The following is a 15,190-nucleotide window of genomic DNA, read 5'->3' on the forward strand; positions in this document are numbered from 1 at the left end:
CTGGGGGCAGAGGGTGGTCTATAGCAGGCGGCAACGGTGAGAGACTTGTTTTTAGAGAGGTGGATTTTTTAAAGTAGAAGTTCAAATTGTTTGGGTACAGACCTGGATAGTAGGACAGAACTCTGCTTTGCAGTAGATTGCAACACTGCCCCCTTTGGCAGTTCTATCTTGTCTGAAAATGTTGTAGTTTGGAATTAAAATTTCAGAATTTTTGGTGGTCTTCCTAAGCCAGGATTCAGACACAGCTAGAACATACGGGTTGGCAGAGTGTGCTAAAGCAGTGAATAGAACACATTTAGGGAGGAGGCTTCTAATGTTAACATGCATGAAACCAAGGCTATTACGGTTACAGAAGTCGTCAAAAGAGAGCGCCTGGGGAATAGGAGTGGAGCTAGGCACTGCAGGGCCTGGATTCACTTCTACATCGCCAGAGGAACATAGGAGGAGTAGAATAAGGGTGCGGCTAAAAGCAATAAGAATTGGTCGTCTAGAACGTCTGGAACAGAGAGTAAAAGGAGGTTTCTGGGGGCGATAAAATAGCATCAAGGTATAATGTACAGACAAAGGTATGGTAGGATGTGAATACAGTGGAGGTAAACCTAGGTATTGAGTGATGAAGAGAGAGATATTGTCTCTAGAAACATCATTGAAACCAGGAGATGTCATTGCATCTGTGGGTGGTGGAACTAATAGGTTGGATAAGGTATAGTGAGCAGGACTAGAGGCTCTACAGTGAAATAAGCCAATAAACACTAACCAGAACAGAAATGGACAAGACATATTGACATTAAGGAGAGGCATGCTTAGTCGAGTGATCAAAAGGGTCCAGTGAGTGGAGAGGTTAGTTGGGGGTCACTGCGATTTAGACAGCTAGCCAGGCCATCGGTAGCAAGCTAGCATAGGATGGAGCTCTGTTATTAGCCACCTCTTGCGTTCCGTCAGTAGATTAGTGGTGTTCCGTGTGGTAGAGGGGATTAATCCAAATCACACAACAACAACAAAAATAAAAACAATAGATATAGTTATATGACCACAAACCGTGGTTAGCTGAATACTAACGATTTGCCAGTAAAGAAGCGAACTAGCTTCTGAACTAGCTTCTGGATTAGCTTCTGGGCTAGCTTCTGGCTAGCTCCTGGCTAGCTTCTGGCTAGTTTCTAGCTAGCTTCTTGGAGTTTCTGGCTAGCTTCTTGGAGGATTACAGATTTGAGGTAAATAATACTTTTTTATGAATATAAATTGGTGAGGCGGGTTGCAGGAGAGTGTTTTGAAGATGAGTTGATGGAAAATAAAAATAAAATGTATGTGAATTTTTTTAAATATATATATATACGGGACACGACAAGACGAGGACAAAAGACGTCTGAACTGCTATGCCATCTTAAGGAGTGTCCAGTCTCCCATCTGGAGATGTTGAGAAAATTGGAAGGAATGAGTGGTGGGGAATAAGCAATGGTAGTAGAGCCATCAAGACCAGTGAAGGCCTCTCATCAACCAAGGAATAGTAAAATGCTACATGTTAAAAAGGTGGACTTAGTATTATTTATTGCAATGATCATAATCTGTACAGCACAAGCGAAGAAGAAGTCTAACAAAATTGGAGTCATTGGAGTCAGGGTGAGGAGGTCTGCCCAACGTATCACCGGGGTCAAACTACCTGCCCTCCAGGCCACCTACAGCACCCGATGTCACAGGAAGACCAAAAAGATCATCAAGGACAACAACCACCCGAGCCACTGCATTTTCACCCCGCTATCATCCAGAAGAGTAGGTCAGTACAGGTGCATCGATGCTGGGACCAAGATTGATTTAACAGTCATCAGACTGTTAAATAGCCATCACTGGCACATTAGAGGCTGCTGCCCTATATACATAGACTGGAAATCACTGGCCACTTTAATAATTGGAATACTAGTCACTTTAATATTGTTTGACATTTTGCATTACTCATCTCGTGTGTGTGCGTGTATACTGTATTCTATCCTATTCTACTGTATCTTAGTCTATGCCGCTCTGACATTGCTTGTCCAAATATTTTTATATGCTTAATTCCATTCCTTCCACTGCTTACTTTAGATTGTGGGTATTGTTCGATATTACTTGTTAGATTTGACTGCACTGTTGGAGCTAGAAACACAAGCATTTCGCTACATCTGCAATAAACTCTGCTAAATGTGTATGTGACAAATTTAATTTGACCTATTGGATTTCGAGGTAATTTTATGAGTCAACTAGTGTTATAACTGGAAGTCTACAGGAACAATTAGCATGCTAGCTGTTCCTGTTCATCCAACTCTGGGGAAGTAAATAAAGAGCCTCGTTGCCAAAATCTCAAACTATCCTTTTCGTTTGGAAGAAATTAGTCATTGGGGCTAATTACAAGGGGAGCCTTTTTTTGTTGTTGTGGTTATTCTGTAAAATTCGTAGGTGGGACATTTTTAAATGGTAATTTTCCGGATGGAAAAACAGTTTGTCAACTTAAACGACCAAAACCAGAAAGAAAGAATTCAGAAACAATATTGAACTTAATATATTAATATATTATAATATATAATATATTAATAACTTAATATATTTTGAATAATACCATCTTTGAGAAGGAACAATCCAATGAAAGCTCCACGGTCAGGGCGAATCAGAAATACAAAAAACAGGCATTCAGGGCACATGCTTCTTGATTGTGTTATGCTTGAGCAGAGGAACACAGCATTAGCCATGGCAGAATGCATAGAATTGCAGGATATTATCTTTAAAACTGCAACATTTTCTCTCTGCTCAATGAGAAAATGTTTAGAATTGCAGAAAATGTGCTTCATAAAAGCAACATTTTCTACTTTACCCTTCTAGCTATATGGCTGTTCAAGTGTATACTTCCTCTTCCAATGAACTGTGGGGAGGTCAAAATATACAGTATGATGGGGATCCCTGGGTTGCCGGTTTGCCTAAGTGGGGGTCCTTGGGCACAAAGTTTGAAAACCCCTGTATAAAATGGTATAGGCTACTTTCAGTCATTAATTTCTTAGTCTCTCTTTCACTCCTCTCTCAAGAGGACCTGAGCCCTAGAAGCATGCCTCAGGACTACCTGGCCTGATGACTCCTGGCTGTCCACCTGGTCGTGCTGCTGCTCCAGTTTCAACTGTTCTGCTTGTGGCATAGCACTTTGTGACATCAGCTGACGTAAAAAGTGCTTTAGAAATAGATTTTATTGATAAATGTTTCAGGGTTATTTAATCAGCATTTATTAGTATCAATGAATATTTGATTAACCTATTACTATAAATAGTTTTTGATACGATATTGAATTTGGGTTCAGATTTTGTGACTCACCAAAATAAATCCTCAGACTTCAACCTCATGATCAACTCTAAACTTAGATGATCTACTTACCTGGGTGAGTTTTAGTTGGAGTAATGTATGTGTGTGTGGAAGCTACATTGAAACGTTATTAACTTTTTGTATTACCAGTCACATTGCGACTAATGGAGAATGAGCAAATGATTACGTTAATATTCCCTTCTCCTGAGCAATGTAGCTTTCATCGGTTGCAATTTATGATCCCTTTTTCCTTATCAATGATTTTAATTTGCTGTCAAAATCACCTCCATTAAGGACATTTACTGGAAGACCCTGATCAGACACAAGACAATGACACAGTGGATGGGAAATCTATTAAGACTACATTTCTTAATGTTTTTTTACAATACAATTTGAACATGGATCAGTCATATTTTGCCTGATTTAAGTTACATAATAAATTAATCAATGATTCAAATGGAACACAGATTGTGTTTTTGCCTTTGGGTTGTCCCCAAACTTTCTGGTGACACAGCAAGAATGAGATTAAGAAGGATTAGACAGTGAAGTCATCAAATTGAAGATTATCCAGGAAGTATATCGGCATTGGAAGCCAAATTGAACTTCCAATGAATGGAGCTGACCAAAACAATGGAAACAGTTGGCTCCGATACTTACGGGTCTAGTTTATGACATCTCCGTCTAAATCCTTTTTCTCTCATTTTTTATTTTTGAACCTTTATTTTAACTAGTCAAGTCAGTTAAGTTAATATTCTCCTCACATAAGTCAGGTGATATCAGAAGAGATTTAGGGGAAGAGCTTTCACTGATTCAGATGAACACCCACTTTCACAGTAATTGTCCTCTGTTACAAAATGTTGATTTATCACAGTCTAATGTTCTTGGTACACAGTTTCCTTTTGTGAGATGGAGATGCATGAAATGTTTATTGCCTGTCTACATTGAATAATAATTTACCCTCCAATATCCCTGTGTTTTGGCTTTGTTGGTATACCCCAGGTTTTGTGGAGGGAAGACTGTTGGAAAAACATCCCAAGAGTGTGCAACGCTGTCAAGGCAAAGGATGGCTACTTTTGAAGAATCTAAAATATGTAAAACTTTTTTGGTTACTACATGATTTCATGTGTTATTTCATAGTTTTGATATCTTCACTATTATTCTACAATGTTGAAAATAGTACAAATAAATACCCTTGAGTAGATGTGTCCAACCTTTTGAATGGTACTGTAGATTTGAGCAATGTTCTTATGTGCGACAGAGCGCCATAACACAGCCCTTAGCCGTGGTATATTGGCCATATATCAAACTCAAGGTGTCTAAATGCTATTAAAAACGAATTACCAATGTAGTTATAGCAGTAAAAATACATGTTTTCATACCAATGGTATACGGTCTGATATACCATGGCTGTCAGCCAATCAGCTTTCAGGGCTCAAACCACCCAGTTTATAATTTAGTTTTGACCACTGTAAATATGAGCACCCCACTGCTTTTTTTTGTAGGTGTAGACTACCATCTTTGGAAGCCAGGTCCTGGTAAATTCTTTATGGACAACTGGAAAGAGTTGAACATTTTCTTCTTCTGTTCATGCTGCTGGGTTGGACAGTGAGGTAGTGACAGATACTACAATAACTCAGGTCTGTGTATAGAGTGCCTTCAGAAAGCATTCATACACCTCGACTTACTCCACTTTGTTACAGCCGCAATTCAAAATGGATCACGAAATAAGTCTCACCCATCTACACATTTAATACATTTTTTGCAAATGTATTGAAAATTAAATATAGAAATATCTCATTGAGATAAGTATTCAAACCCCTGAGTCAATACATGTTAGAATCACCTTTGTCAGTGATTACAGCTGTGAACCTTCCCGGGTCTAACAGCACACCTGGACTGTACGAAACTTGCACATTATTTAAATTCTTCAAGCTCTGTCAAGTTGTATCGTTTTATGTGTCGAACTGCTTTGCTTTAGCTTGGCCAGGTCGCAATTGTAAATGAGAACTTGTTCTCAACTTGCCTACCTGGTTAAATAAAGGTTAAATTCAAAAATTAAATAAAACGTTGGTTGTTGACCATTAGACAGCCATTTAAGTCTAGCCTTATTTTCGAGTCGATTTAAGCCAAAACTAAGTAACTGCAGTGTATATTGTTTTTTAGGTTATTAAAATATGAAGACTTACTCGTGTTTTGTTTGCCCCAAACAAACCATGTATCCAAGACCTTCAAATGTTTTAATCCTTCTTGGTGTAATATCATTTGTGGATTCAAATCAAGTATTTAGTGTATAAGGACATGTTCCATAATATTGAACAAAAGACCCAAAGTCTTGTCTTTATGCTGCTTAGTTTAATTCAGACCAACCACCACAGTTCTTAGTCAAAATCAGCCCAACCACCTCAGTTCAGAAAATCAACATTGTTTTGAAGAAATACTTTAGTACACAAAATGCAAAGTATTATGTCAGTGTTATTTGAAGAATAGTTTATTTTTGGGGTTAATGTTTAATTTCTCCACGCTTCCTCCTGACCGTGCATTGTTGAAGCACAAGAGCGGCCTCATTATGGTTATCAAACACAAATTATGCCTGATGAAATACACAATCAATGGGATTTACACATTTTGAATTTACATCGATTTTACACTCAATTGTGACTTCAGAGGAGAGAAGACAAGAAATACAAATCCGCCCAATGAAGAGGATCCAAGTGGTCTCTCTGGTCTATGTTCCTCAGAGAAGATCTCCTGCAAGACAAAAACAGTCAACCCCAGTGTTCTACTTCCCAGTCGTGTGTGTGTGTGTGTGTGTGTATTACCGTATGCATGCGTGCCTCACATTTAGCCACAGGTGTAAGCCACATCCAGGTACTTGTAGGTTCCTACACAGGGATCTCCATACAGAGAGTTGGACGCCGGGACGTCACACTGGCTCTTCCCATTACACCTGTGTCAACGACAGGTACAGGTTAACACTACAGTCCAGGTTAACACTACAGTCATGTTTCTACAGTCCAGGTTAACACTACAGTCATGCGTTTCTAATAGTACACACTGCAGGTACAATACCTCTCTGCCACCTTACTGGTGGTTATGGATTGGCTGAGGCAGTTGGTGTTGGCTAGTTGGTTAGCGGGCCGATTAAAGGAACACACTAGCTGGTCACGGCGGCCATAGTTGGCACTGTGGATCTGGATCTTTCCTTCATCTGAGAGAGATGAGGAGGAGAGGTAAGATTGGATGTCTTTAGTGTGTTCTAGTGAAGGTAATATAAGATATATATATGCTCTACTATGCTATTATATAATATACACTGCTCAAAAAAATAAAGGGAACGCTAAAATAACATCCTAGATCTGAATGAAATATTCTTATTAAATACTTTTTTCTTTACATAGTTGAATGTGCTGACAACAAAATCACAAAAATTATCAATGGAAATCAAATTTATCAACTCATGGAGGTCTGGATTTGGAATCACACATAATTAAAGTGGAAAACCACACTACAGGCTGATCCAACTTTGATGTAATGTCCTTAAAACAAGTCAAAATGAGGCTCAGTAGTGTGTGTGTGGCCTCCACGTGCCTGTTTGACCTCCCTACAACGCCTGGGCATGCTCCTGATGAGGTGGCGGATGGTCTCCTGAGGGATCTCCTCCCAGACCTGGACTAAAGCTTCCGTCTGTGGTGCAACGTGGCGTTGGTGGATGGAGCGAGACATGTTCCAGATGGGCTCAATTGGATTCAGGTCTGGGGAACGGGTGGGCCAGTCCATAGCATCAATGCCTTCCTCTTGCAGGAACTGCTGACACACACTCCAGCCACATGAGGTCTAGCATTAGGAGGAACCCAGGGCCAACCGCACCAGCATATGGTCTCACAAGGGGTCTGAGGATCTCATCTTGGTACCTAATTGCAGTCGGGCTACCTCTAGCGAGCACATGGAGGGTGGCCCCCCAAAGAAATGCCACCCCACACCATGACTGACCCACCGCCAAACCGGTCATGCTGGAGGATGTTGCAGGCAGCAGAACGTTCTCCACGGCGTCTCCAGACTCTGTCACGTCGGTCACGTGCTCAGTGTGAACCTGCTGTCATCTGTGAAGAGCACAGGGTGCCAGTGGCGAATTTGCCAATCTTGGTGTTCTCTGGCAAATGCCAAACGTCCTGCACGGTGTTGGGCTGTATAAGCACAGCCCCCACCTGTGGACGTCGGTCCCTCATACCACCCTGATGGAGTCTGTTTCTGACCATTTGAGCAGACACATGCACATTTGTGGCCTGCTGGAGGTCATTTTGCAGGGCTCTGGCAGTGCTCCTCCTTGCACAAAGGCGGAGGTAGCGGTCCTGCTGCTGGGTTGTTGCCCTCCTACGGCCTCCTCCACGTCTCCTGATGTACTGTCCTGTCACCTGGTAGCGCCTCCATGCACTGGACACTCCCTGACAGACACAGCAAATCTTCTTGCCACAGCTCGTATTGTGGTCACCACCTGCTGAACCACTCCTTTATTGGGGGCGTCTTGCTAATTGCCAATAATTTCCACCTGTTGTCTATTTCATTTGCACAACAGCATGTGACATTTATTGTCAATCAGTGTTGCTTCCTAAGTGGACAGCTTGATTTCACAGAAGTGTGATTGACCTACAGAGTTACATTGTGTTGTTTAAGTGTTCCCTTTATTTATTTTTTTGCAGTGTATAACATCATATGAGAGGAGAATATATTGTATAGCAGAGTGTTGAAAAGATTACCACATTCTAATAGAGCATCAGAGCCTTCACACGTGATGCTGCGTGCTGCCAAGACAAACAAACAGGAATTACACACCACACTGGCCACTGCTGGGCAGACATAAATAAAAGACATACATTTTCATATCAGACAGTAGCCTGGTTTAGTATTTTGTATTAATATACATAGAAACCGACTGACTTGCTGGGAGGCAGGTGTAGGTGGTTTCCAGGTATTTGTAGATTCCAACACAGGGGTCAGAAGTACGGAAGACTTCAGTGTTCACTTCACACACTTGTTTCCCATTGCACCTGGGGGATATCAGGAGGTAAGATGATGTATGGCTGGGATTTAATCAAACGTGGTGTCAACAAGCATGCAGCGCTTGACATTTAAAGAAACATTTGCAGTGTTTACTGTGAACATCAGGAAATTTGGCTTTAAAAAGGCACATTGATACTGCAATGTGCTTTTCAACAACGTGCCTCTGAATCCCAGCCTGTCTTTATCAAATAAACACTGTGACTGAGTGTACCACTGAGTGTACCTCTGAGAGGACCTCCAGGGTGCCTCTCTTTATCAAATAAACACTGACTGTACCTGTGTGAGAGGACCTCCAGGGTGCCTGTCTTCAAATAAATACTGACTGTACCTGTGTGAGAGGACCTCCAGGGTGCCTGTCTTCAAATAAATACTGACTGTACCTGTGTGAGAGGACCTGTGTGAGAGGACCAGGGTGCCTGTCTTTATCAAATAAATACTGACTGTACCTGTGTGAGAGGACCTCCAGGGTGCCTGTCTTTATCAAATAAACACTGACTGTACCTGTGTGAGAGGACCTCCAGGGTGCCTGTCTTTATCAAATAAATACTGACTGTACCTGTGTGAGAGGACCTTCAGGGTGCCTGTCTTTATATAATAAACACTGACTATACCTGTGTGAGAGGACCTCCAGGGTGCCTGTCTTTATCAAATAAATACTGACTGTACCTGTGTGAGAGGGGACCTCCAGGGTGCCTGTCTTTATCAAATAAATAATGACTGAGTACCTGTGTGAGAGGACCTCCAGGGTGCCTGTCTTTATCAAATAAACACTGACTGTACCTGTGTGAGAGGACCTCCAGGGTGCCTGTCTTCATCAAATAAACACTGACTGTACCTGTGTGAGAGGACCTCCAGGGTGCCTGTCTTTATCAAATAAACACTGACTGTACCTGTGTGAGAGGACCTCCAGGGTGCCTGTCTTTATCAAATAAACACTGACTGTACCTGTGTGAGAGGACCTCCAGGGTGCCTCTATCAAATAAATACTGTCTGTACCTGTGTGAGAGGACCTCCAGGGTGCCTCTCTTTATCAAATAAACACTGACTGTACCTGTGTGAGAGGACCTCCAGGGTGCCTGTCTTCATCAAATAAACACTGACTGTACCTGTGTGAGAGGACCTCCATGGTGCCTGTCTTCGTCAAATAAACACTGACTGTACCTGTGTGAGAGGACCTCCAGGGTGCCTGTCTTTATCAAATAAATACTGACTGTACCTGTGTGAGAGGACCTCCAGGGTGCCTGTCTTTATCAAATAAATAATGACTGAGTACCTGTGTGAGAGGACCTCCAGGGTGCCTGTCTTCATCAAATAAATACTGACTGTACCTGTGTGAGAGGACCTCCAGGGTTGCCTGTCTTTATCAAATAAATACTGACTACCTGTGTGAGAGGACCTCCAGGGTGCCTCTATCAAATAAATACTGTCTGTACCTGTGTGAGAGGACCTCCAGGGTGCCTCTCTTTATCAAATAAACACTGACTGAGTACCTGTGTGGGAGGACCTCCAGGGTGCCTCTATCAAATAAATACTGTCTGTACCTGTGTGAGAGGACCTCCAGGGTGCCTCTCTTTATCAAATAAATACTGTCTGTACCTGTGTGAGAGGACCTCCAGGGTGCCTCTCTTTATCAAATAAACACTGACTGAGTACCTGTGTGGGAGGACCTCCAGGGTGCCTCTATCAAATCAATACTGTCTGTACCTGTGTGAGAGGACCTCCAGGGTGCCTCTCTTTATCAAATAAACCCTGACTGAGTACCTGTGTGAGGGGACCTCCAGGGTGCCTGTCTTTATAAAATAAACACTGACTATACCTGTGTGAGAGGACCTCCAGGGTGCCTGTCTTTATCAAATAAATACTGACTGTACCTGTGTGAGAGGACCTCCAGGGTGCCTGTCTTTATCAAATAAATAATGACTGAGTACCTGTGTGAGAGGACCTCCAGGGTGCCTGTCTTTATCAAATAAACACTGACTGTACCTGTGTGAGAGGACCTCCAGGGTGCCTGTCTTTATCAAATAAACACTGACTGTACCTGTGTGAGAGGACCTCCAGGGTGCCTGTCTTCATCAAATAAACACTGGCTGTACCTGTGTGAGAGGACCTCCAGGGTGCCTGTCTTTATCAAATAAACACTGACTGTACCTGTGTGAGAGGACCTCCAGGGTGCCTGTCTTTATCAAATAAACACTGACTGTACCTGTGTGAGAGGACCTCCAGGGTGCCTGTCTTTATCAAATAAACACTGACTGTACCTGTGTGAGAGGACCTCCAGGGTGCCTGTCTTCATCAAATAAACACTGGCTGTACCTGTGTGAGAGGACCTCCAGGGTGCCTGTCTTTATCAAATAAATACTGACTGTACCTGTGTGAGAGGACCTCCAGGGTGCCTGTCTTTATCAAATAAATACTGACTGTACCTGTGTGAGAGGACCTCCAGGGTGCCTGTCTTTATCAAATAAATACTGACTGTACCTGTGTGAGAGGACCTCCAGGGTTGCCTGTCTTTATCAAATAAATACTGACTACCTGTGTGAGAGGACCTCCAGGGTGCCTCTATCAAATAAATACTGTCTGTACCTGTGTGAGAGGACCTCCAGGGTGCCTCTCTTTATCAAATAAACACTGACTGAGTACCTGTGTGGGAGGACCTCCAGGGTGCCTCTATCAAATAAATACTGTCTGTACCTGTGTGAGAGGACCTCCAGGGTGCCTCTCTTTATCAAATAAATACTGACTGTACCTGTGTGAGAGGACCTCCAGGGTGCCCGTCTTTATCAAATCAATACTGTCTGTACCTGTGTGAGAGGACCTCCAGGGTGCCTCTTTATCAAATAAACCCTGACTGAGTACCTGTGTGAGAGGACCTCCAGGGTGCCCGTCTGTGAACACTGTGTGTTGGTCAGCTGGTTGGCAGGTCGTCCTTCTTTGCAGGTGGTTCCGTCAGTCCTTCCATACAGAGCTCTCTCAATGAAGATCACTCCAGAATCTAGCAGGGCAAGAAAAACCATGTAAAGAAACAGACAGCACTATGGAGAGACCATCAGGATAGAATGTGTGTGTTCTTACCACAGATCAGGAACTGGACGTTTTCTCCATTGTCACAGGTGACCACTCTCGTCGCTGAGTGAGAAACAATCACATATACACTGAACAAAAAATAAAACGCAACAAATGTGTTGGTCCCATGTTTCATGAGCAGAAATAAAAAATCCCAGACGTGTTCCATATGCAAAACAGCTTATTTCTCTTATATGTTTTACAAATTTGTTTACATCCCTTTTAGTAAGCATTTCTCCTTTGCCAAGATAATCCAGCCACCTGACAGATGTCAAATCAAGAAGCTGATTAAACAGCATGCTCATTACACAGGTACACATACTGGGAACAATAAAATGTGCAGTTGTCACAAGACAATACCACAGATGTCTCACGATGAGGGAGCGTGGAATTGGCATGAATGTCTACCATAGCTGTCGCCACAGAATTTCATGTCAATTTGTCTACCATAAGAAGCCGCCAATGCTGTTTTAGACAATTTGGCAATATGTCCAACCGGCCTCACAAACGCAAACCACGTGTACACCGATCCGGGACCACCACATCCAGCTTCTTCACCTGTGAGATTGTCGGATATGCCCTCCGACGAAACATCACATGCAAAGCGTCAATACAGAACTAAGTTTAAATCGTACTACACCGGCTCCGACGCCCGTCGGATGTAGCAGGGCTTGCAAATGTTTACAGACTACAAAGGGAAGCACAGCCAAGAACTGCCCAGTGACGAGCCTACCAGTTGAGCTAAATTACTTCTATGCTCGCGTCGAGGAAAGTAACACTGAAACATTCATGAGAGCATCAGCTGTTCCAGATGACTGATCACACTCTCCGCAGCCGATGCGAGTGAAGCCTTTAAACAGGTGAACATTCACAAGGTCACAGGGCCAGACGGATTACTAAGGAACTTCAAGTTCCTTAGCATCCACATCACCAACAATATAACCTTGTCCAAGCACACCAAGACAGTCAGACTAAAAAGACTTGGCATGGGTCCTCAGATCCTCAAAAGGTTCTACAGTTGCACCATCGAGAGCACTGTGACGGGTTGCATAACTGCCTGGTAAAAAGAAAATGATGCGCTCACACACAATCACCAACGTACCTGCAGCTGGTAGTGTACAGCAAACTGCAGCCAGCACTGAAACACATCACACAGCTAGTTCAGCTTTTCTAACCTTGGTCAGTCTCATCGCAATTCTTTACAGAAGAGTAGTGTACAGCATATACAGTAAGTATATAAATAATGTACAGTATATAGTATGGTACTGCGTATAGACAGACATGGGACATCACCTAGTCCTCAGATAATACAGGATGCTGGATATTAGACCTGGGTCATACTGTTGATATTGGACTTCAATTACTTTCAATACAAACTGATATAGAAACTTCTGGAAAATACTGGAATGTATATTTTAAATGCCCTCAAATACATATTTTGTTACAAGTCAGTCAGTATACTCACAGGTGAACGCAGTCAGTCTGACAAGGAGCATGATGCTGGGTACAGGTCTGGTAGTAGCTGGTTCAGTTGTAGTAGTAACAAGTAAGATGTTACAGATGGTCACCTGGACAAATACACCTAACATTTATTGATACTTGCAAAGAACAGATCCTTGTTTACAAAGCATCAACCAGGAACACAAAGCACAGCAGATTAGCAGTCAACTCGGCAACACAGAACTAAAATCTCAGGCCAGCTCAAACCACATGTCCTGTGTGATGGTGCCGTCCTCCCGTTACGCAATCACCACAGCATGAAGCCCATTTTAGTTATCGTTGGGTTTTATTTTCTCTGGGTGTCAATCTACCTGTGACTGTCACGTAATACAGTTTCAGTAAACAGTTTGGTTAATTCTCCACGGGAGACAGTCTAATTAACCAGTGCTTAATTTTAGCCGGCTGGCACCTTCCTCTTTTAAACATTCGTTGGGAACCTTTTTTGCCAGACTCAGTACCTCTCCCAGAATTTCATTTTTTATATTCACTTTTCACAATGTGAATATTATAATAAAAATATATCAAAGTTAATTCAAGTTGCCTCATTGGCAATTCTTCCATACAGGCCATTCCCAATATTTCAAATACAAGCACAGGAAAAGACAGGTTGGCAACCAAAATATATTTGATCAGCTTCCAAATATTGTTGTACAATGTAAAAACGAGAGAGATGGTCTTTTGGCAGGAACATGTCAGACATCTCCTGTGAGAGTACTGCCCATCATTGGGTGAGTCAGTGACACGTAACTATTTTCATTGTCACTGACTTGCCGAATGATGAGCAGTACTCTCGCCCGGGGATGTCCGACATGTTGTGCCAAAACACCATCTCTAGACTAACTTCGTCCTTATATTGTAGCCTACAATATATGCATATCCACACACCTAGGCCAAGGCTATTGATGGATTCAAGACAAAGGTGGTTTTTATTGAGCTCAGAGTCAATTTGTCAGTGTCAAAGTAACCTTTCATTGTGATAATTTGTGCACTATTAAAGATTCTGCCTAAGTCAGTCATGTAAAATTATGCAGAATTGCATTAAATGTATTTATATAAAAGGCCACATTTTTCACAGACCCTCAGCTACAAAAAAAGTTACCCCATGTGTGTAGTTCTACTCTATGCCACTATACACATGCACAATCTGTTCTCAGAACATTTTGTATTATACTATACTTAAATCAATAACACTACATTTAGTATGATAAACCACATTTCATACCGTATGTATTAATTTGAGAACATCCACCCACCCGTTTTGTATGAAACATTACAAATTTAAATTCATATTATGTTACAAATTTGCAAAAGTAATCAAATGCTACAATTCTAGATAGGAGGTAGGCAGCTAAGGTTAGCTAAAAGGGTTAAGGGATGTGTTAGCTAACATGCTAAGTAGTTGCAAAGTAGCTAAAAAGTAGCCAGTAGTTTAACATTTGTTATTAGCTAAAGTGTCAATGTTGTTTCAAACTCGTCACCTTTGGGTTACTAGAAATTTGCCTTATACACCCACCCTGACCAACCACCATGCTTCCATTTTTGTCTTAAGTAACCATACTGAATCATACTAAACTGAGTGTTCCGGATTTACTTTTACTACGTATAGTCTGAGAGCAGGCTGCAATGGGATGATATGCATACAATGCTTTATTATAAAAGTGATACTCCTTCATGCGTTCCGGTACCTCAGAATTCCCCAGGTCACCCCCTTCTCGCGCTCACTTTTTGTTCCGGAACCTACCAATTTACCAATTAAGCACTGAATTTAACAAAGTTTTCATGCGCAGGTCTTCCCATATTCACATAGATGACTACACCATATGTGATTGAATCGCAAGACAGCATTATATTGGTTTTTCATTTCAATAGTACAATCGCCAGTTACCATAAATTTACGCCATTTGCTATGTCCTTTGTTGTTTCTTTATTGGACCAATTACACGTGTACACTTTGTTTCAAGTTGTTTGTATTGTTTGCTTATCTCACCCTGAGCTGGCTTGTTTCTCCTGCGTCTCTGAAAGGAGCGTGCTCAGGTATTAATGATTATATATCCTATAGCAGACGTCCCCAATTACATTCAGCCGTGGGACGATTTTGCTTTTCGGGAATTCTATTAATGCCCTGGCCTGCGCCCCGGGTGAACCCGGTAAGCGTTGATTGCCTTCGTTTTGAACCAGGCCGCCTCCCGGCATTGAGCTGGGTGCCCCAAATTTGGTCGGATGGAGAATTGTACACACCATGCTTACATCACTG

The 15,190-nt window shown here is 42.1% G+C and overlaps 2 protein-coding genes across 2 annotated transcripts in view; both read right to left on the minus strand.

Annotated features, from left to right (window-relative positions):
• Positions 1 to 15,087, minus strand: part of LOC118380647 (L-rhamnose-binding lectin CSL1-like) — a 32,024-nt gene extending 16,937 nt beyond the window's left edge. Inside the window, exons 1-10 of the mRNA XM_052489272.1 lie at positions 14,924 to 15,087; positions 12,902 to 13,004; positions 12,539 to 12,574; positions 11,446 to 11,499; positions 11,230 to 11,365; positions 8,251 to 8,360; positions 8,070 to 8,114; positions 6,385 to 6,523; positions 6,162 to 6,262; positions 4,273 to 4,331 (exon numbers count right to left, since the gene is read on the minus strand). Coding sequence (XP_052345232.1) covers positions 4,273 to 4,331; positions 6,162 to 6,262; positions 6,385 to 6,523; positions 8,070 to 8,114; positions 8,251 to 8,360; positions 11,230 to 11,365; positions 11,446 to 11,499; positions 12,539 to 12,574; positions 12,902 to 12,932 — 711 coding nt within the window. The 5' untranslated portion in view covers positions 12,933 to 13,004; positions 14,924 to 15,087. The remainder of the gene's footprint in view (positions 1 to 4,272; positions 4,332 to 6,161; positions 6,263 to 6,384; positions 6,524 to 8,069; positions 8,115 to 8,250; positions 8,361 to 11,229; positions 11,366 to 11,445; positions 11,500 to 12,538; positions 12,575 to 12,901; positions 13,005 to 14,923) is intronic.
• Positions 5,788 to 15,190, minus strand: part of LOC127914349 (L-rhamnose-binding lectin CSL2-like) — a 67,808-nt gene continuing 58,405 nt past the window's right edge. The window contains exon 10 of the mRNA XM_052490118.1: positions 5,788 to 6,021. The gene's annotated coding sequence lies outside the window, so the exon portion shown is untranslated. The remainder of the gene's footprint in view (positions 6,022 to 15,190) is intronic.

Source organism: Oncorhynchus keta, chromosome 31 (assembly GCF_023373465.1).
Source record: "Oncorhynchus keta strain PuntledgeMale-10-30-2019 chromosome 31, Oket_V2, whole genome shotgun sequence".
Lineage (NCBI taxonomy): Eukaryota > Metazoa > Chordata > Actinopteri > Salmoniformes > Salmonidae > Oncorhynchus > Oncorhynchus keta.